Here is a 24,459-nt window from a genome sequence, read left to right on the forward strand (position 1 = left end):
GTGTATATATACATATATATATATATATACATACATACACACACACACACACATATATATATATATATATATATATATACACACACACATACATAAATATATATTATATATAAGAAGCATTATAAAAAGAACCTAGGACAAACTGTCACAGTATGCAGAAAGAAATATACAAATTTTTCACTAGAATGTACATTTTTGCAATTGGATTACCATCTAGTATACAACTACTGAAATAACCTATCAGTTATTCTAGAAGGAAAAAAGTTATTCTTGAAAATAAATTCCATTCATCACAGAAGCCTATAGGAGAGGAGGGGGAAAAGATCATTCAATACTAATAAAAATTTAATTTTGGTAGTTTGAAGAGCAATAATAAGAGAGCTAATTCATTTATGACTAAATGGGTAGTGGAATATATTTTTAAGTAAGGCAGGGAGAGAATCATCATTTAACCACATGTACTAGATCACTAATTATTATCACTGCCCAAGTACTAGAATTGTTGCTATTTGTTGCAGAATAGGGATTCTGTGGCATTATAAATACCAAGAATGGAGGGTTGTATTCAAGGCCTTAGATATGGATTGGGCTAGACAGTCCCAGTCCTTGCATAAATAGTATGAGCTGAGGAGAATGACACAGGCTATTGTATGGCGTGGTCTCCCTTTCCCCCCCTCTCTCCATGACTTACAATGTTCCATGAGAAAAGAAAGGCAAAGAGATTGTCAAGTCAGCAGTGCTAGAGGAACTTTCCTGATAGTAAAGTGCCAAAGGCTGTCTCCTCATAGCTCTTTTCATTTTAGGAAGAACTATTGTCCTCAATAACACATGAAGCATTATTTTAATATTATAGAGTGTTTCTTATGAGGCAAAGGCAATAATTCTCACACATTCCTAAAGAATGCACTGGGTCTGCTGTCTTTCTTACATGTATGCGTGCACACATACACCATGCCAGCAGCGTATGTTTTCCCTTTAATATTTTGGCAATAATGCTTTATTCTATGCCAAATGTGCTAGATTCTTCAACAGCCAGTAGAAGCTTTTCATACAGCATTTCAAATGAAGTATATGGTGGCAAATCCAGCCTGTTAAAACAAGTATGTGCTCTGAAAAATAAGAGAAAAACAAAAAATTAGTGCACAAGTTATTGTATACACGTGCACACACACCAAACTAAAAACATAATAGTAGTACTAATAACTGCAACCAAAGTTACCACACACACACACATGCATGCATGCACAAACATACAGAAAAAAAATACATTGACAGATCTGCCAATTTTTCATGTATTGCCAAATTTTATGCACCCAAGTTTTTTTTTATTTTTTATTATTATTATTTTTTTTATGGTTTCTCCATTTTATAGATGGAGAAAATGCTATTTATTTTTAATTCATTGCATTATTGGCACTTATGCTCTATAAACTGGTTATTAAATCACACATTATTGGATGGTATGTTGTTTTTAAGTTTGTGAATTTTTTTTTAAGCATTAATAATAATTAATAGTAGTCAGTTTATATAAATGTGACAGTCTAACTCATTCCTTCCTAAAGTAGATTATATTTTCTCACCTAAGGAGAGAAAATATATATAATCCATTGTAATGCTCCTAAAACTCTTCCTTTAAAATTCAATTCTAAAATGATTAAATTCAAATATGTTTTTTCAAGTGTGTATGTGTGCGCAGGCCCCCAACTACTTATAATATTGACTGAATGTAAATAATATTATAATATTGATTAAATTGAAATAATATTAAATCAATTTCCTGATATGCATTTAATTTTGTCAGCCTGAAATACTACAGGCAAGTAGATGCAATTCGATTATCTACATTTTTGATTGTTTTTATAAGTATAATTAATGTGATCTGATAGCTAAGTTTACTTATGATAAAGCATATATCACAATTCTTGAGAAACTCAATATTCTTTCTTGTTTCTTCTAGCTGAAAGCCAAATTGTATTAAAAATTTTGTGATTTCATAAAGTTGTCAGGTCTGTACTGACTTAATAATGCACAAGATGAATTACCACTTTGGTTGTTGGCTTTTCCAATGACAGTTTCAAACCAGGATTGAGTCAATCTGGATTAGTATTAGTCAAATAGTGCAAGGAAGTCAAGGCTTTTGAGGCACTGGCCAAAAATAAACAACAAATCATGCACTTCCCTCCTCATGAAAGTTACTATCATCCAGTTGACCCTTGTATTTCTTCAAACTGTCAGCCTCAACTACTTGCAGAGGCACCTTGTTTCAGTATTCAACAACTCACTGGCTAAAAGAAATCTTCCTACAATCTAGCCTAAACCTCTTCACCAGAAATTTGAATTTATGGCCCCTGGTTCTGGAATTATTTATAACAATGAAAGTTCCACCTTCAATCATTTTACTAACTGTTCTCAGAGCCTTATAAAACTAATTCAGGTCCTCTCCGAGGTGCCTGGTTGGCAAGCTCTGTAGCCCACATAATCAGTCTTTCCTCATATGGCCCCTTTTTGCTGATCTCAACCATGCAAGTTGCTCATCTTTGGATACAGTATTCCAAATGAGGGTCTTACAATTGCTTATACAGTGGGATTATGATCTCCCTATCTCTACAGGATAATGTTTGATAAATCATCAATAAGACACTTATATCATAACTCCCAGTTCCTTTCTTCCTCTACTGATTTTTTTTAATGAAAATCCCAAGCACAAGAGGTATTAAAACCTATAGTACTTGGTGCTGTGCACGGGTTAAAGGTTGAGAAGATGAAAGAAGATACTTGTTGATATTAGATTTTCAGGAAATATGTATGGAGTAAGGTTGTACCAGAAAATAGAAGTTAAAGGATTAATGAGAAAGAAGAAAAGTTGGTTCTGAGAGTTTGAAATTGGACAATAAAAGGGTTCGGAATGGTTTGAGCATTATAGAAACCAACTCAGAAGAACAGTGCCCATGGAAGTATCTGTAGAAAGGCATGCAGCAGAAACAGAACATCTATGAGACAGAGAGTGGAGGGAGACTGTTAGAGATGAGTCATTAATTAACTTAACTGCCCTCTTCTGAATGGAACTAGAAGCCTGAGAGAGGTTTTGGGGGCACTTCCCCAGATGTGGGAACAATAGTCAATGGTAGGGCAGATTTGAGATCTGTACAGAGTGAGCAGCCATTTGGAAGAAAAGTAATGCCGAGAGCAAAAGAGAAAACCTAGTTTTTTAGATGCAGAGGAAACAATATTTGCCAAGAGATTTGTTTGTGCCAAGAGAGATTAGAAGTGAGGGTATTCCCTAATAGAGATATGTGACCTTGTCTAGAAATCTGATTTCATAAAAGATAAACATAGGAGCAGAAGAATCATTTTCATGAGGTATAAGACAGGACTGAATTTTAGAAGGATTTAAATCAACTAAGTTATATTTGCCCCACTGAAAAATTATCTGGACATCAGCATTTAATGAATTGGTAGTGGATGTTTGAGAAGTTGAAGCTATTTGTGCAGGGCAAGGGCTCTCAAACTGTAAAGTAGAATGCAATTTGCTATTATCAGCAAAACTATGGATAGGATTTCATGTCAATGGAAGAAAATCATTAATATACAAGAGAAAAAGAGTGAGAGAAAGAATTGAACCTTGGGGACCACCAGTGTTGGTGGAGAAGTAAGAAGATAGAGAGCCATCTATAATCATCTGCAGTGGGCAGTCAGAGAGAAAATTGGATACCCATTTACAGAAAACAGTTGGTAAACCAGAAGATGGAAGCACATTTAGAAGACCTTTATGCCCATGATCATGTTGCATCCCACACTGGGTGCAACATGATCAAAAGCCTTTGAAATGACAAGAGCAACTACTTGAGTTGCACCAAACTTTTCCAGTGAATTTGTCCATAGATGAGTAACATGATCCAATATATCACTAGTGGATCGACATTGAGAATCCATACTGGCAGTCAGATGGAAGGTTTCTAGATAGTGTAGGAGTCAACAGTTAATGGCTTTCTCCATTACTTTAGAAAGAATAGAATTAAATGCGATGGGACCTGGGAACTGGCCGAATATTGACAATTTTCCAAGCAGAAGGAAAAACACTGGTGGTATAAGAATGTTTAAAAAGGCGACACAAGACAGGAGTAAGCTCAGGAACATAGGTTTTGAGAACAAGTGAGAGAAACAGCACCAGGATCTGGTGCTTTCTTGGCATCAAGACTGTTCAAAATTATTCTGACATCCTTTTGATGGAATACAACAGGAGGCATTGAGTGGAATGTACTGGGAATGGTAGGAGGTGGTTTACCAAGATCATCAATACATGAAAAGTTACAAGAAAAGTAGGATGCTAGCAGGTCAGCTCTATCTTTATCTGAGGTGGCAATGGAACATCTGGTTTTGACACAGGTGGGAATACAGATGGGCAAAAGTTTCAGCCAATAGCTTTCATAAGAGACCAGAATGCTTGACTACCATTTGGACAATGAGAAAGTTTTCTACCCTTAGATTTCAAAATCTAGTCTGGACTGATTAATAACTGCTTACAATTGTTGTGAGCTTTGGTGTAGGCAGAAAATGAACCTTGAGGTTTGGATGCAAGCCAATTCCAATATGCAACATTCTTAGCATATTTATTGCAAAACCAAGGTTTAGATAAAGGATGAGATTTTATGTTGGAGTGTGGAATAAATGATTTCATCCCAACAACAATAATTTCACTGACACAATCTGAACAAACACTGACATCAGGAGACTTAAAACAGTAATTCAACCAAGGAAATGAAGAATAGAAATTATGCAGATCATCCCATTTTGTATTCTTGTTAACAAGCAACACGAGGTTGAGTGAAAGAAAAAGGCTCCACTGGAGAAGAGACCACCACCAAGTTGTGATCTGAGGTGCCTAGAGGACCACTCACCCCAACCATGTACTTGGAAGGGTTGTTTGTGAGAAAAAGATCAAGCATATCGTCTCTGTGGGTAGAATTGTCTGGTATTCTGGTATCTGCGAGGTCATTAGTAATTGCAAAAGCCTCAGCATCTCAAACAGCTGGGTCCATGTGACTAGAAAACGAAAGCCAGTTTGAGTTTTTTAATTCAACCCCAAGATAATTTATTTTGGAGTTGCTATTTATGCAAATGTCAGACCTTGCATTTGAAGATGGTATAAACAAAAAGCCCCCATCTAGCTTTGGGTAATTACCTCCCATTATTCTTCCAATTATTCGACATGCATGGATTTAGGGTCAAAGCTTGCTTTTATTCCTTTGTCCTGTTGCAAGGTTCTTCCATCTTTAAGCAGGTCTTTTAAATAATTTCCAACTATTCTGATTACATCTTACGTGGATGCAGTTATTCCTGAAAAAAATCTCAGGTAAGAGATATAATATTTCTTAATATCCTATATATTATATTTATTATTCTATTTTTATTTGGTTTAAATTCAAAACATTGACTTAAATTCAAAATGAGGATAGATTCTCTACAAGAGAAAATCACAATAATAGCATTATCTGAGTTTATGAATATTAGCGGGTCTTGATCACACAAGTTGTCGGTCCAACATGTCTAGTAAAGTTTCAAGACAACAGGATTCCAATAATGTTTTTTTATACAATGTAAATAAAATAAATATAATGAAATATTTCAGACCATACCCCATTCAAAATAATTGCCTTTGGTTTGGATACTATTTTCAGAATGTCTTCAATGGACTGAACATGGGTTCCTTTAATTGCAGTTTTCAGTTCAGGGAAGATAAATAAAGTTATAAGGGACTAGGTCTAAGCAAGCAAGGTGCATGTTCACATACAGATTTGTTTTTTGGCCAGAAAATGGCAAATAAAGTGCACTCTGTATGTTGGAACATTGCCTTGATGAGTATTCAACCATCCTTCCACAATTCAGGTTTCTTCCTTCAAATTTTTTCACGCAGTATTGTCACAACTTCAACGTACAATAGATTTTCGGAATAATGGCACCTTCGGGGATTCAAGGTGCCATTATTTTAATATATTTAATGCGTTTTTTTTTTCTTTTTTTTGTCCTCGCCCTTTTCACATTATTATATGAGGCCATTTTCACTGTTTTGGTATGAAATTTTTATGGCCGGATACCCTTCCTGATGCCTCTGGGATGGAGATATGCGGTGGTCATTCCCTGACCTCCCACATCTTCCGTATTTGGTGGTCATGGGCTCGAACCCCGGTCTAATCAAGAAGCGTGTGCTACGCACTGCTTCTCCTGCCCACCTGGCTACGAAAGCGCCCATATTTAATGCAGAAATAATGAGGCTAAATAAGAAATAGAGATTAAGAATGCAATTTTATTAACTGCACATAAAAAACAAACATGTTGACAATCCAATGTTATATTCTGCCATTAATGCACTCCTGCTTATGCCCTGTTCTATTTTCTTTATTATATCGTTTAGTCTGCATGGGTAGCACAGTGGTATTGTCACCATCCTCCCCCCCCCACACTGGGTGCAAAAGGCCTGGGTTCGAATCCATTCAATGACGCAAAGAACTTTTATGGGCCATTTTCACTCCATGACTGAGTTAGTCGATCTCAGGTGTAAGATAGCAAGGTTTTCCCCTGCAGAAACTGGGGTTTTTCATCCAGCAAAACAGGCAAATCGACCAGAGAACACACAATTTACAGATACAATACACAATGGTTATATGAATTAACTTTTTGGTGACCCTAATATAAGTTTGAATTATATCAAGATTGTCACTAAGCTTTAATGTTCTTCTTTTCTTCTCTATATGAGGTTTATTAACTTTAGGAGTCATAGTGAGGGGTTTTTAACTTAAATGTAAAACAGTGGTATAATCCATTGTATCAGTACAGAATTCACTTTAAAGTGGCGAACAAACAAAATAAACAAATCATGTGACTTGCAGTTTTCTTTTTTCGGCACTGCAAGACATCTGTGCTGTATGTGAACATCTGATCTCAATGTGCCATTAGCTCGAATGATCCGTTATTTGGAGTGCCACTATTTCGACAGTCTACTGTAGTATGTTTGGCAGAGAGTCTGATTTGGTGGGATGTTTTCAGTGATAATAATTCCTTTAATATTGAAGAAAACAAGAAGCATGGTTTTCATTTTTGATTTTGACATTCTTGCTTTTTTTGGTGTCCAGGGGATTGTTTTGTCTTCCACTGTATTGACTGTCTTTTAGTTTCTCGTTCGTAATGGACCAGCCAACTTTTATCACAAGTAATTACAGCCAGCACTTAGAAAGTCTGGATCTTTTTCAATGTTTTTCAAAACATCTTCGCAAAATTAGAGTCTTCTCATTCTTCAATGTTCATTCAAAATATTTGTCACACACTTTTTTCACATCTTGTCACACACTTTTCTCATGCCTAAATTTTCAGTTAAAATTTGCCTAACTGTTTCTTTGTCCATATTGAGTTCTGACACAACCATTGTAATGCTTAAATGACAATCACTTCTAATCAGTGTCCTTACCTGGTTCACATTTTCATCAGTTTTCATGGATACCAGATGGTCTGGTCATTCATTGTCTTCTATGTTCTCTCTTCCTTCTAAAAATCTTTTACAGCATTCAAACATGCAAGCTCTTGACATAGTATCTCCCCCCATAAATCTGATGTAACAACTCATAACTTTCAGTTGCTATTTTCTTTAATTTGTTAAAAATTTGAGGTTGATTTGTCATTAGATTCTTTTGTCTGTAATTTTTCTGGAAAAGTGCAAAAAACAAGATAAAGAAAATCTGTCTCACTGCAAAGCAAATGAGCGTGTTGGAATGTGACTTGGCAGACAAGTAGGGAAAGGTTCAAGGTCAACTGCTGTGCCTTTGTTTCACAAGTGGTGCTTGGTGTGTAGTGGCTGCACTCGCAGTTTTATTTAATAGCTAAACCTGTCATATAATAATAATAATAAAAAAGAAAAAACACAGCCCTAGAGGTTAGTAGATAGGAATGGCATCAATTTTTTCCTTGTAGTATTGGCGATCTACAGAGAATAATATATCAACATTGAGTTGCTGAATAAGTCTGAGTGATGAATTCATTTAATTTTCATTTCATTTGAATGAGCTCTCATCTTAGTCACCATCCGGGCTTTTGCCCATATGTGACTACCATCTGTACATGAGCACCACAGTGTTGACCCCAGGACATATTGAATGTGTGCACCGCCTGGTGAATTTAACTGACCGCTCGGCTAAAATTTAAGCGATTCTCGCAGTACTGTATGGTACTGCTCACTGTTCTTGATCAATATTAATATTAATTCAAACATACTATGTGATTGAGGTCAATGTGACAGGAGCATATAATGTTAAATTATGCAATTAATTTTTGCTCTGGATTGCATTGTCACATTTATAAATAACAGAAAAAATTTTATAATATTGCGAAGTACTACACTTCCCCACCCAGCTACTTCATAATGCCACCCAGCTGGCAAAACGTTCTAGGGAGAACACTGCATCAAAACCATGAAAGTAGAGCCCCCCACCTGGGCCAATTCAAATGAAAGAAACAAAATAAAATAAAAAAGTCATGTTTGGAGAGCAATGATTTAGCCTCGTGGTAGGGATGGGCCATCACACCCCCACTGTGAGTTACTGTCCCACCACGGGGAGGTAAGTCACCACAATCTTATTTAATCATGCCCTCCTTTTAAACCTTTAATCATTAATAAATTCATAAAACCTTCTGAACCACTCCCAGCTATCAAGGAGTTCTAAGAGAGTATCTATTTGAAAAGTGAGAATCCTTCACTCCAGCACAGCACACAAGTCCTCATAATAAGGACAATTGAGCACAATGTGGAGACCAGTCTCTGGCTCACAAGAGGGTACTCACCCTCTTGTGAGCCAGAGACACTTAGCTGAGGGTGCTAAGTCCAACTGGCACAGCCTGGACTTCAAGCCATGTCCCGTTAGGACACAAACTGACAGCTCAAACTGCAACCAACGTCGAAGCCTATGGTCAACAGTTCGAACGGAGGGCAAAAAGGGGTACAACTGTCTACCTTTCTCAGAATTAGTCCACTGGGCTTGCCATATGGTCTCTAATTCATCATCAATCTGCCTCTGCTTAGATGTCAAATCCAGGCCATCGGTCACCACCCCAACCAGTCATGACCAGACTCCCATAATCTCTCTAGAAACTTCTTTCTTCAAGGCATAATTGGAAACAGGACCTTCCCCGCTAACACACACAATGTCTCAGTAGCAATGGCTCTAGAAGCTTGGGTGATATCTAGAAGACTGAATCTCTGTGCCGAGAGAAGGGATCTACGGATGCTCTGTTAGTGACACCCCGCCCATATCTTAATTGTCATAATCTGAATCTTCTATGGATTTCTCCTTCTCAAAATACTCTCCCTTGAACTTTACACACTTTTGCCACCATTGTACTCACACATTAAATGCTTCTTGCAAGCCATTTTTCAAAATGGCTGGGAAGTGCTTCTACTGTGGTTCTGTGAACATCGTGGACGCAAAATGCTTGCCTTTCAGAGTTTCTTCAGTGTGGTGAATGAGGGGGATGTGGCAGAACCTTGGCATCTATGGCGGTGATCACTGGCTGCATAATATTAGCTGTATGGGGTCCAGCATTGTCTTGATGGAAAAACCACTTCACACTAGAAAGTTCTTGACATTTTTCATCAATGGTGTGCTGAAGTTTGACTCTGAGAACCTCAGAGTATTTTTCCTTATTTTTAGTTGTTCCACGAGGCACAAAATCTGTAACAAGAATGCCTTTTATGTCAAAAAAAGCAAGAACCATTTGTTTGTCAGCCGAAAAAGAAGCTTAAAATTTCTTAGGTCTTGATGAATCAGAATGCTTTCACTCACTCGACTGTTGTTTTGTCTCTGGATCATAGTAAAAAACCCAAGTTTCATCACGTCACAATTCGATTTCAGAAGTTTTGACCCTGTGTTTCAAAATTATCAATCATTTCTTTGCACAAGTCTACTCTTTGCTGTTTTTGTTCTGGAATCAAATTATGTGGAATCCAACGGGCACAAATTTGTGACATTTTTAGGTGATCTTTCACAATATTGTGAGCACAACTGTACGAAATTAACATTCTAACAGCTAATTCATGAAGTGTAATTCGCCTGTCCCCATCCAAGATTTCCTGGGCTTTACGATTTGCTCAGTTGTTGAGGAGGACAGCTGACCAGGTCTTGGGGCGTCTGCAACAGACTCACGGCCTACAATGAATCACTTGTGCCATTTAAATATGGCCATCCTACCAAGACACTCATTAGCATACACTTCATCAATCTCTTTAACTGTTTCTGATGCATTTAAGCCCTGTCTGACACAATAACGAATCACATATTGCTGTTTAATCTGTATGTCCAAGAGATATGTCATCAGTTGTTGTTATTTGGTTTTTAGGAGCATTAGCAACTAAGGCCATATTGCTCTGGGGATATGCGGTGGTCATTCCCTGACCTTTCCGCATCCTCCGCATTTGGTGGTCACGGGCTCAAACCCACTAATCAAAAAGCATGTGCTATGCACTGCTGCTCCTGCCTACCTGGCTACAGAGGCACTTTATGTTATCAGTGAGATGTAGCTAAAAAACTCTTCACACAACACTAGCTTGACAAGTACTGGCATGCGCATAGAGTCTGCTCAGGTGATCAGGAGAGTGCTTCTAGTGTCAGTTAAGAAAGTTTGCATAGCAAAAATCTTGCACCAGTCCACGAATTAAATGATCATCCCTCATACATGATCTGTCTAACCAACTTGATCGAGCAGTCTCCAGATCTAAAAACAGGTGGCTGCAACCAGCTTAACTGCCTGCTGAGCAGCAACGCTATTGACTTTTGCACAGAAACTTTTAGCTTATGGTCAGGAGGCAAGCAGGCACCTTCTCCTCCAGCTCCCTATGAGAGCTTCCACCCATAAGGAACACCAGATCAACCATATAAGCAACGATGTGGATGATCGTCCAAATAGCTTTCGGAGGCTCATGGGCTGCACTAGTATTGACAAAACATATTCATGGAGCATTACTGAAAGAAACAGATCAAATATTTTCAAGTATACATTCTCCTTTCTACAATAATATCCTATCTGATGACCAGCAACATTTATGAAGGTTCATATAAGTTATGAATTTTATTTAAATTTTAGGTTTGCCATTATTTGAATATAGATTTAACAAAGCATACACAAAATAAACATACTAAAGTTACACACCATTAGGCATCTCTCATATTGTGGAGTTATACTTCATAACTGTGATGTCATCACTACAACACCATAGTACCTGCCCACCCACCGATGAGAAGCCAATAAGCTTCAAAATGGTGCCATCTGGGTGGTAGTATCCACCGAGAATAAGTAACAATAGTCTTCTCCATTGGTGAAGATTTATTTGAGGTAGTGCAATATCACAGCAAATCTTTGTGAAGGTGTTCACAATATGAGATATACTTATGTGATGCCAATTTTTAATTACTTTAGTAAGTTGCTGCATACTAAAATGATGCATTTGCATTTGCATTAACCTGCATGCCAGTATAGATTTAACATTGTTAAATCTAAGTTAATAACACTTGGGGACCACAACAAATGTTTGATGTCCACATGCAGCCTACCAGTTTTACATGCCTGACATGAGTAGTTTTAGATGCTAATAATAAGAAAATTATTAAAGAAAAGAACACACAAAAGAAAGATTTAGGAAAATGTAAAACAAGTTGACTTAACACAGTGTACCACAAGGCATGATTTAAAGTACAGTCTGTCCTCGTATAGCACGATAGTTGCGTTCCTAGAAACCCTCGTGCAATGCAAAATCGTGCAATATAAACAACAGGCCCTATGGGAAAAGTAGGGTTAGGTGTCGACCACCCAAGATTTAACACACATTTGGAACCAAAACATTACCAAACACAATAAATAATCGGGTAATTTTAATCGTTATAAAATACGTAAGTATTTTATAACGATTAAAATACGTAATAAAAATAATATTATATTATAATAAAGTATTTTTAGTATTTTTTAATACTAAAAAAGTATTTTTTACGGATAAAATACATATTTTATTCGTAAAAATTTATTATATTAAATAAAATAGTCGTAATAAAATACGTATTTTATAATACGTAAGTATAAATTATAATACGTAAGTCGTAATAAAATATTGCTAATGCTTTTGCTTCTATCGTAAGCAAACTTGCTTTTTCTCTGATTTTCTATCCAAAGAGATGACAGCCGTTTCATCTCTTCCAATTTCTTTGTGTCTTAATCTAATGGATTTTAATTACACTTTGAGTTGTTCTCGCTATGAAAGTTGTTTTTATTTTCTCTGCATTCTTTGTAATTCTCCGCGTTGCCTCATTTAGGTCTGTAGCACGTGCAATATCACGTGGTCTTTCATTTCGCTCAAAGCGTTTCACAATTTCATATTTTTTCTCTATCGACAGAAGCGGACTGGCCATAAACCTTACGGGGGAAACCACGGTGGGCCGGAGGCCGGTGTGATATTGGCCATAAACCGTAGTATGAGGCCACTACAAATTTTCCCGGGTAAGAATTTTTGACCCAGTCCGCCTCTGTTTATCGATATTGCTTCTTTTTTTTTCTCTCTGAATCTGCAGTGTCTTAGCCAGGATGCTTCCTTTTCACACCTTTTAAGTATTTTACTAATTTTTAGGGAATAAAGCACGATTACAAACGAGGTGGCACGCTTGATACACAGAAACAAAGCTGCGCGCGTGTAGCAACTGAATAAACAACACTGTAAAGGCCGAGATACACTATTAACACCTCACATTTTACTAAAGCACATTTCTTGGGGTTACTACCATAAAACAATAAAAACGATTTCCAGTTGCGTTTCTGCTAGTGGAATCTGTTATAAACTGGTAGTAAACTCCATCTAATTGCATTTGGGATTATATCGATAGCTGGAATTGTTGGTTTTTACGTTATTATGGTGAAATATGTTTCCCCTTCACTGATATAAAACGCATAAATACATTTTCAGAATCTTTTTTCATTCCTATCGTGTTGCGTTCAGTTGGGGTGATTCTGCATTCGACTGCCATTTCTTGTAAACACAAAGGCGAATCGTGTATAAGCGAATTCGGTTCGTGTTATATAAGATAACGTTCCCCTATTTATAAATCGTGTATGATCGAATTCGTGTAATGCAAACACGTGTTATACGAGGACCGACTGTACTGTCTTGTGATGATTTGTTTTGGTAATAAATGTTTTTGAAAAGTTGACTGTATTCAAAGATATTTAGAATGAATGTTAATAGTTAGTACTGTTGTTGTTGTAGGTTTTTAGACGCATCAGCAACTTAGATCATAATGCACCATATATATTATGTCTGTAAAATCAGAAGTGTTCTGTTTGATTTGACTGTTGCTGGACAAAAAACATATAACCTTTTCTGAGATAGACTAACTCGGCCATGTTGTGAAAAAATCCGATAAAAATTCCTCACATCATTCATAGGCCTGGGTTTGAATATCCAGACCTTTTAAATCTAGTGTGGGGTGGGTAGGGCTTAGGTGCACTGTGCTACTTATGAGGGCAATAGTTAGTATACTACCATTTATTATATTTCTACAACACATATGCAAAGCAGTCACTGTACTTTACCTGGCGGTATGCAGGATTCTGTGAGTCTTTTCTGTGATATTTGTAATCCAAATGAATTGGAGAATACTGTGTAAGCTGGTTATAAAGATCAAAAATAAGGTTTCAGTTTAATGTTCAATAGTTTAGTTTATTTAATCAGTAAATTCCCTCCCATTCTCCCATTGACTTTTATTTGGATCTAATCATGTATAGCTGGAATAATAAAAACACACATGAAAATTTTCATCCATTAGACTACTCATTCAACTATTATCATTGTGCTTATAATATCCTGATTTATAATGGCAGCTAGTCATTTGTACAAACATATCACTTTCATATTTAAAATTTAAAACTTTTTACATAGGAAAAATACCTCAATTACTTCTTTTTTGATGTAATATTATCTTCTACATCTATTTGTCACTTCATTTAATTTCATCAACTTCCAGATCTGAATTCCATAGAATTTCAGTTTCTGTAAGCCAAAATCTGATAAAAACAGCTGACAGGCATGATGTCCTTTTCATCTGATTTTAAAATCTATTTTTTGTGCTGCCATTGATTTCAAATCTTGTCTACCATTGTCTGGAAGATCGAGACAATTCATAAATAAAAAATGGACATAGTATTTGAAACACACTTGAAATGACCATAAAAATGCATGTGTGAGTGGGTGCATGCGCATGCACATTTACGTATACATACTCCAGAAAAGGTTAATAAGGTACAAAAAATATAATAAGTAATACATTCACTTACATTATAAATAAAGATCAAACATAGTTGTTTATACTGTTGTTATATTAATACAATTAATATAACTTTTAAAAAATTTAATACAACCAATTGTAGCTAGACAAAATTTGCTATGCTAGAGCATGAAGTATATCATGAATATTAAGAGGCAATAATGTTACCGAGTTGCCAATTATTAATATAATTATTCATGTAAAAAAAAGTTTTATTTGCTCACCATTACTACTGAATTTTCTCTGCAAAATCCTTTAGATCTAGAATGCTATGGAGAACAGTTTGAAAAACAATGGTCTAAAATGACTTTTTTGTTCACCATAATTAATTAAATCAAAATATACGTACAAGAATATATTAAGTTAATTCCATTACCTTGGTAAACTTGTTGGTTTTCCCCATTTTTCAATACAAAATTTTCTTGGTCCATTACTTCCTCTAAGCGCAGCAAAACCCTCGTAAGGTATACTAGAAGTGCCTGTCACAAATTGTAAGAGCCTTAATCTCCTCTCATTATCAAATTTTTCAATAGCTATCCAAAACCAATGAATTACTGGATGGCTGTCATGATATCCTGCAAATTAAAATAACTGAATTATAGTAATGGAAAAAGGAGGTAAAAAAAGGAAATAATTAATATTTACTAACAGGTGGCTACTGAATTCAATAAAGACTCCAATATTGGTTATACACCAGATTATGGGCACCCCTCTGGAGGAAGTGGCTTCTTTTGCTAAAGACACTAACCCCTGATTTTAATATTGGTTGGCCTTGCCGCTGTTTTGAAAACTGGAAAACGAGTTCCCAATTTTAAAACAGTAGCTGGGGGGGGGGGGGTAAACACTAAATAAAATTCAAGCAAAAGAAACCACTTCCTTTGGAGGTGTACCCATAATCTGGAGTATAACCCAAATATTATAACTTATAAAGTATTATCTAGATAATACAAAATTACGTATAAACATTTTGAGGTGGTCAAATGGTCAAAATGTACCCATAATCTGGAGTATGACCCAAATATAACTTATATTATACAGATAATACAAAATTACATATAAACAGTTTGAGGAGGTCAAATGTTCAAAATATCCACCACTGGTAAGCTCCGTGCAGGTGAAGTTTTTATGGCTCCAACTAATAGAGAAGTTTTTCTTAAATTTTTGCTGTTTTATTGACTTAAATTGGCATATTAATTTATTTTCTAGAAGTAGCTTTATATTCCTATTTACGATACTTAGTTTATTTTGAACTTGGATAGAGATTTTGTAGGTTATTACTTAGTATCGGTAAGGGTATCCACATGTTGGACTAGATTTTGTAGCTGCAGTGAATGCCAAGTTTTTAATTATATTTATCCATTTTATTGACTTAATTGTTATATTAAATTATTTTCTATAAGTAGCTCCTTGGTTTATTCTGAATTTAAATAGCGATTTTGAAAATTAATACAGCAGACCCTCGTTATAACACGGTTCACTTTACCCTGATTCGCTATAATGCTGTTCTTATATTATAACCCATATATGACTATAACACCGTCACAAATCACTATAATGCTCTTTTACAGATTGCATTTTTGGCATATTTAACAAAATTGTTTCATTTGATGGAGTCGATAGCTTGAAAATGAATAGCAAAACAGCATTAAAATGTTTTCCACGCTCGATGAAATTTTCTCGCACGCTAATTTAATTGCAGTACGGTGACTTGTTACGTAGTTCCGAGATCTACATGTTAAAAAATGATCAAGTATATTGCTTGTAATATTTGCGTTATATGCATTTATCCGAAGTCTAGTCATCATTCAGTACAGTATTAGACATAGTGTGTAACGGACAGTTTACTCCAATATTGTATCATAATTAACGCAACCACCGCCGTTTTCAAAGAGTTAATAATGGCGGATAAGAATGAAAAAGCAATAATGTCTGGACATAGTACGAAGACTACAAATGTAAGAAAAAGACTGAATTTGAAAATTAAATTAGACGTTCTGAAGCGAATCGATTCCGGTCAATGACAAATGGATATGTGCCATAATTTAGGACTGGCAAGTTTAACTGTAAGAACAATTATAAAAAATAAAGAATTAATTTTAGCAGCAGGAAAGACAGCTGTTCCACAGCAAGCAACTAGGGCTAGGCTGGCTATTAGGATTGAAATGGAGAGACTTTAACTAATTTTATTGAAGATAATATCCAATGCAGAATTCAGTTAAGTTAAATATAAGAGAGAGAGAGAGAGAGAGAGATTAGCCTATATGATGATCTGAAGAAAACTCACCTAAAAAAAAAAAAAAAAAGTGGAACCATTTAAAAGTAGTAAGGGCTGGTTGAATAGATTTAAAATCCAGGAAGAAGCCGCAAGTTCAGATCAAGGAGCCAAAACTTTCAGAAAAGAACTTGTTAAAATTATTGAAGGGGGTATTATGTGTTATAGTTCTCAACAAGTTTTGAACATAGATGAAGCAGTACTTTTTTGGAGACAAATGTCTAAAAGAAGTTTCATATTGAAAGAAGGAAAAAACATGCCAGGTTTCAAAGTGGCGAAGGATCGGTTGACTTTATTGTTGGGTGGCAACGCTGCGGGGATTTAAAATTAAAAGGAAAAGGGCCAAAGTACAATCCAAGGTCGACACATTTTTCATGATTAAATTCATCAATCAAATTAAATCAATTAAAATCAATTTAGATCAATTAAATTCTTGATTTTAATTGGAATTTGAAGTTTAATTTTGATACATAAGTAGTTATCACATAATTACATACATATGTAATGCAGAATATTCTTTATGTACAAATATTTGAATATTAAATATTTTGACCGACATTTGTGCAGAAGTCACCTGTACTTATTTTTTACCAAATCCCTAGATTTTACCATTTGTAACTTGCCGCCATTGTTATACGATATAGCGTATATTCCAAACTAGATAGCATAAGGCTTAATGTAAAACTATATAGCGAAACATGTAACACTATTAGAAATCTGTTAACTTAGTATAGTATAGTATTATCAATTAATCAGTAAAATTTATTAATCTCACTAAATTTCATTGTTAATTAAATTGTACTTAAATGGAATGATGACCCAGACTTAGAGCAGCAAAGCAATGCTCACAGATTAGCTGGAGTGCTGTGGCTCGGGGGGGGGGGGACTGAAGGGGGTGATTCTCCAACGCATCACAGCCTAAAAAAATGCACGAAATGTGAAATATTTGTGGACCTGTCTAGAACAAGACATGATATCCTCCTTGAGTGTGTGCTAGCTGCAGAGACTGTGAGGAAATTAGGCATCAATTCAGTGTTCTGATGGGCATCTATGAGAGTTTGAGGTGTAGGGTAGATACCCTTGAGGAAATTGATAAGAGGGACCCATCAAGCTCTCAGCCACCCAACTCAATGCCAGAGCTTACATCTGTGCATCAGGCAACACAAAGACAATCTCCAAGGCAGAATGCACTGGTCCCACAGGAACTAGTTATTGTTAGTGACTCTATTGTCAGACAGACGGGGAATATATAATGGGAAAAGGACAGGTGGAACAGAACCAGGGTATATCTGTCGGGGACAAAAGTTGATGCTGTAGAGCAGATATCTTTTAAGGGCACAAAAGGTGACATTGTTGTACGTTGGCACTGATGACCTTAAGAGTAAGAGATCTGCTGATTTAATTAACAAGGTAGCTATTAATAGTATTTTCTAATTGTTAGCTAATGTAGAATATACAATAAGAGTTAGGAAAGTGCCGGAAACAATGTATTAAAATATTTTTCTTTCAACATGAACAAATAAACTAACCTGATCTGTATTCAGTATTCTTTCTCCAATCAGTAACATCAATTTCTGCAGTACCTGCAATTACTAGCTCTAGTTCACGAGCATCAAATACAGAAACCAACCTTGGATCTACAACCTAAAAGAAATAAAAGGTTTCTTTGTAACCTGAGAGAAAAAAGCACAAGTCAAAATTTAATGTCATGGCAACAATTATGAAATGTGGAGGAAATACACTTCAAATGTGTTAAAATTTTCTTTTTAGCATAATAAAATGAGAACTGTCAGGTCCAACTGTAATATTAATTGATATGGCAACTAATCTTAAATTTACTACTTCTTTATAAATAAAAGAAGTTCTAACTAGAATGATAGTATCTACTTGCAGCCATTCTTGCATTCAAAAGAATAATGGTGGATAATGGAGCTGATTTCATTTATTTCAAGATAGTGGACCAAAATAAAAAATACCTTCAATCAGAATAACTATGGACTTCTTCCACTTATTGTAAAAATACAAGTTCTCAGGAGGGTGATGCATATCACGTGGGTGACTTCCATCTTCTTTCAAGGTGACAGATTGAAATAAAAATATCCATTGTGAAAAGCCAGCAAATGAAGCTAGAAATCTGGATACAAGTCAATTGCAATATGCTATGTTCGTATCTTGAAGTCTTAGCATATTTATTGGAAAACCATGATTTGGATAAATGATGTGGGTTTAGGATATAAGAGAAAGGATTTCATTCCTAGAATTTTAAAATAGTAGTCCAACCAAGGAAAAGAGGAAGAGAAATCATGTAAGGCATAAATCATATAAGAGTGTGAAATGGAATGTAAATCCAATAAGAAGAAATTACAAAAATGACAGTAGGAATATTTTTTTAAAGCTGAATAAGTGTAATGTGTATCACGAACAACTATACAGACAAACACAGTGAGCCAACAATTCAGAATATCTTACCATGGGAGGATTTTAACTTCCAAGATATTGATTGAAATTTGTGGCCAGCTTGCTCAGACAACATTTCTGGATTTCCTGGATGACGGCTTTCTATACCAACGTGAGAATCAAAAAGAGAAAGCAATATTCTTATCCTAATCATTAGCAGTGATTATCATGTATTAAGAATCTTCAAGTAAAGGAATTGTCAGGTGGGAATAATCAGTGTATCGATGTGGGATTTATTCAAAGTAATAAAATGCCCTGTTTGTACTTTGCCACATAGGTCAGAAAAATTTACAACTATTTATTTCATTCAACTGTAAAAATTGTCATTTCTGGCCATGAGACATATGCTTCGCACATCTCATACTGCTTGCCTATAATGCTTGTTTACATTCAAGCTATTTATTTTTACAGTGGATGTGAGTTTATAAAGTTACACAGTTACAAACAATAATTATGCTAATTTATATAAAAAATAACCTAACTGTAGTGTGGGATTATACTTGAGTTCTCCAGGCCACCTACTTGAAATGTCCGTATGGAACAATGATCAGTGAGAGCCAAAAACCATATCTTGGAGTAAATAAACAAAACAGCATGTGAAATGTTTTGTTTTATGGATAAGCATAAACAAAATAAATTAGTAATATGTGGAATAAAGTTTTTACAAGGCCTCTAACTGGGAGGATGTTTTTATTTTCAAAATTTTTCAATATAAAAAAGTTTACATGAATACAACTGCAATATGAATATTTAGTTGGGAGTATAAATATTTTTTTAAATTTAAAAATTTTCCCTTTGTTACATGAGTTTGTTTGTTATCAATTTGAAATATTATTAATTATTATATCTGCATTACTGTATTTTTCAAGCCTGTCATATATGGGGGGAGGGGGTATAAGGATTTTGGCCTGGTGAGTATGAAAGGGTAGTAGTACAGTGTTAAAAATTTTTGTACTTAAAATGTACAATACTTCAAATAATAACCCACCAAGTTTTGCAACATCTTTTTTAAGTCCTGAAGTCAACAAAGTTGTGTGAATGAGGAAAAATGGACAAAATCAGTCACTGTGTAGTCATCCAACATTCGGGGAATGAGGGACTAATGCCAAAGGCAATTCATGAGGATATGATTACAACATTGGAGGACGATGCCCCTTCCTATTCCATGGTTAAGAAGTGGGCAGCAGAATTTAAATGAGGGAGGGAGAGCCTGGAAGATGACCCATGCTGTGGAAGACCTGCAACGTCCATCACTTTAAAAGTTAACAGTGTGCATGATCTGGTGATGAGTGATTGATGAATGACAGTTTGGTACATTGCCAGCACCTTGGGCATCTAATCTGAACATGTGTACAACATAAGTTATTATGTTGTACATATGTTCTACATGTTGTACAGAGGTTCTTGCTATGAAAAAGGTGTCAGCACAATGGGTCCCGAAGTTGTTGATAGCAGATCAAAATCGCACAAGAGTTGTCAAGTGAACATTTGCATAATTTTCAAACAGTTCAGCAAATTTCCTTGCAAGGTTTATGATATGGATCCATCACTTTCAGCCAGTGACAAAGAATCAGTCCAAAGAATGGAATCACAGCTCTTCTACTCCTCCTTCAAAGAAAGCCAAATCGATTCCTTCTGTTGACAAGGCGATGGCATAAATTTTTTGGGATGCTGATGGAGCGTTGCTAGTTGATTATTATTATTATTAGTAGTAGTAGTATTAGTAATGGCCACATTGTGCAAGGCTTATGCTCCACCAGCCAAAAAATAATAATAAAATAAAATGAGAATAAAAACAAATTCATAACAAGAAGAAATTTTAAAAAATAATAAAAATTAATGAGAAAAGGAAATGGACAACCTATGCATTTCCCTCCTCCCTTAGGTAATTATCCAGCTGACTTATGAATTTCTCCAGGCTGTCAGCTTCTACCACCCATGTAGGTAACTTATTCCAGTAATTTATCACTCATTGGCTAAAATAAAACCTCCTGCAATCCAGTCTAAGCAACTCCTCCCGTAACCCCTAGTTCTAGAATCATTTATAACCGTTAAAATTTTGTCCTTATTCATTTTGCTTATGCCTCTCAGAGCCCTAAACACCTCAATAAAGTCTCCTCTAAGGTGCCTAGTTTCCAAACTCTGCAACCCACATATTCGAAGTCTTTCTTCATATGGATGCCCTTTTGCCGATCTCACCAGGTGCGTTACCCATCTTTGGACCCTTTCAAGAAGAACAATGTCTTTCTTTAGGTGCGGTCTCCATACTTGAACACTTGATTACCTTCAAAAAGGCCAGACAGTCACAAGGGCATATTACACAGACCTTGCAAAGCATATGTATGAAACATCAAAGACAAATGCCAAGAAAACCTCAGTAGAGAAGTTTTGTTCCACTAGGACTGCACAAGGGTGCTTTGAAATCTTTGGATGATCTCCCATATTCACCAGATCTAGCACCATCAGGTTTTCACCTGTTCCCTAATTTGAAAAAATATCTGACTGTCATTCATTTTCCTACCAACAGTGACATCATTTCTGGAGGCTCAAGACAGAAAACTAACTTTGCAGCACATTGCATTGCATTGCAAAAATCAATACATTGCAATATTGGTGGCAAAAGTGTATTGACTCCAAAGGGGACTATGTTGAAAAGTACCTCAAACCCTTCATACTCAGCCCACAAAGTTTTCAATTGCCCTCTAATAGTTCTCTCTCCCTCTCGAATATAATAAAGGTAAAGTTAAAAGTATGGTTCATTATAGCAGCTTAATTATATGTTAGACAGTTTCAGGTAACTGCACGGTAAAATCATATTTGTTCCTCGGACAATCTACTTAAAATGTGTATGATATAACACACAGTGATAATTGTCTGCTATTTCACACAGCTCGGATGAATAAATAGCTTGTGACATGGCAGGTGGCTTTAAATGCAGTAAACTGGAAAGACTGAGACAGAACTGTAATGTGTCATAGCAGTTAATGTGTTAAAGGCTTTTATATTTCTTACCTTATTAACTTTAATTCCTACATGTGAAGTTTAATTAAAAAAAAAAAAAAATTACTGTTCAAGTTTATACAATGCACAGCTTGAATTACTGTAGCAATCAGTGAGTTAGATATCATCCTGAAACATGACCCATGTCAGTTATAGCTTCTCAAAGCAGTATGTTTACTGCTTTGAGCTGCTAGAACTAAGTTTACTCTAGAAATAAATGGTTCCCTTAGCCAACTCTTTCTGAAGTTTTTTTTTGTAGAGATATTTGGTAAATTTTCTAAAAGTTGTGTGGAGAATATAAAGATAATGATATAATGTGTAATAAATGAGCACAAAACGTAACGGTTGAGAAATACTGCAAAGGGTGTTAAAAACTCCTCTCCCCAACTCCTGCCATGTATGTCCTTGCTGTGCACAACGTACTCAAGTCTATTCAAATTCTGAATCCCAGTATCAGTGACATTATGTTTATGACAGCCCTATAACAAAAGAATTTGACGAATTAATATTTCAAATTCATCAATTTTATTTATTATACTCCTAGTTAGTGTATAATGCTCCTGGTTGTGTTTTTAGTTAACTCTAACACAGCCCATATAATTGCTAGTCTCATGTGGATCCCCAGCAGGCCTTGTAATTCCCTTCTCCCTGCTTCTTAGGCTACTGCATGTTCCAACAGAAGCCATACAAGCATCAATTCCACCTGTGTTCAATAACCTATTAGTCTGAATATAGCTCCTTCAAACTAGCAGTTTTTCATGGGTGATATACAGTTGCAGTTGGTTTGATGGGCGGTTGCCTACCTACCTACCTACCTAGAGTTGCAGATAATCAGAAGAAGGAGATGTTAGATGAAATAGTATGAAGGAAGGTATGATGTCTTTATCCAGAGAAACAAGATCAGTGAAGGGAAAAGAAGGGTGCTCTTATCAGAAAAGGCTGCAGTTCTGCAAATTACAATGTCTGAAGACTAAGCACCTGCAATGAGGTCTGAAAGAAGTTTAAGGCTTTGAATGGATGGAATAAGCTCAATGCTGATGGCATCCTGCTTCTTGCACAGACTACACACATGAGAGAACATAAATTCAAACTGAGAAGGAATAGTTGGAGGGCAGATGTGCAGAAATTTGTCTTCGGACAGTGGGTGGTCATTTGTTGGAACAAACAACAAACTTTAATCTAGTGCTGTGGAAGTGGATAGTTTAAATAAATTCAAGGAAGGACTAGATAAACTGAGGATGGACATATAATAAAGGAATTTGTCATTGTGTGTGTGTGTGTGTTTTTGGCTGATACTGTGTATGCTTTCTTGCATCATTTGCCACTTCATTTTAATACTAAATTAGATCAATTTAATCAGAACGACATCCATTTATAAAAAAGTGTATATTTGTGAAATATGTACAAATTTCCTATTTCTATTAGTGCTTCAAGGTATCACTGGAAAATCTATATGCCAGTTCAAATATACGAGGTGAAAAATTAGTTGAGATAACAGTTTCTCAAAACATATTATACCATCTCAATAGCATGAGAAATATCCTTGGACCTCTTCTATTAAAGTGTATCCTACCTCTGCAAAAGCAGTCCCTTCTGTTAACAAGCTGAGGCCATGCTAAGAAAATATTACCCCCTTCAGTTTTGCACAGTCTTCAATTCCAGGCTGGAATTAAAACTGTACAAAAAACTCCCTCCTGTCATATCTGAGAAATATTTCAAATTCTTTCACATTAAATTCTATCTTGCATCTTTTTCTCAACCTTGCCTCATAACTACAAAGGCTACCTTTTCTTTTTCTTTCTTTTTTTTTTTTTAACACTGTCCTATAACTACAGTATCTGATTGTATAACACCACCACCTTTTGTGCCGATCAGTTTGATAACTATTCGACAATATCATTATTTTTTTTTCCTGGCATACAAAGCCATTGACACTTAGTTTTATCCTGGTGAATGATGCTCATTTGCATGCAACTGACCACACATGCCTTTAATAGCAAACTTTTGGTTTTTTGCTTAATTCTCCTCTGTGCTCCTCTACATTGTAGTGACCAAACATGATTGCTTTCTGTCAATTCCATTTCTCTACAGACAAACCAGAATAGGTGAACTCTAATTACAGTCACTTTGTACTTTAATGGTTGCTGTTGTTTTTTTGGTTGAATCTGCTGGGTTTTTTTGTTGTTGTTATATTCGTCAATTTTTATGGTGTCTTTATCAAGTATGATGTCTGTATAAATGCAAGTTTGCGAGCTGATTTGCACATTTTCCAGGCTGAAAATCTGAATAAATCATGGACAAGTACCAACCATCAAAATAATATCTCTTGGCTGCAATTTATGATTTTATAATTATTCCTAATCATAGAGAAAATTAGTCTTATTC

At 35.6% G+C, this 24,459-nt stretch overlaps 1 protein-coding gene across 5 annotated transcripts in view; it reads right to left on the reverse strand.

Moving 5' to 3' along the window:
• Positions 1-205: 205 nt before the first annotated feature.
• LOC150090769 (E3 ubiquitin-protein ligase HECW2-like) overlaps positions 206-24,459 on the reverse strand; it is a 518,151-nt gene continuing 493,897 nt past the window's right edge. For 4 of the 5 annotated variants that reach the window (XM_090372567.1, XM_090372548.1, XM_090372558.1 and 1 more), the window contains 3 exons: positions 18,147-18,261; positions 14,722-14,920; positions 206-1,109 (listed from right to left, as the gene is read on the reverse strand). In XM_090372567.1, coding sequence (XP_090228693.1) covers positions 998-1,109; positions 14,722-14,920; positions 18,147-18,261 — 426 coding nt within the window. In that variant the 3' untranslated portion in view covers positions 206-997. Of the gene's footprint in view, positions 1,110-14,569; positions 14,615-14,721; positions 14,921-18,146; positions 18,262-24,459 lie in introns of all 5 variants that reach the window. The other variant, XM_090372576.1, reaches the window with a different exon arrangement.

Source organism: Mastigoproctus giganteus, chromosome 1, assembly GCF_048544385.1.
Source record: "Mastigoproctus giganteus isolate SK-2022 chromosome 1, ASM4854438v1, whole genome shotgun sequence".
Lineage (NCBI taxonomy): Eukaryota > Metazoa > Arthropoda > Arachnida > Uropygi > Thelyphonidae > Mastigoproctus > Mastigoproctus giganteus.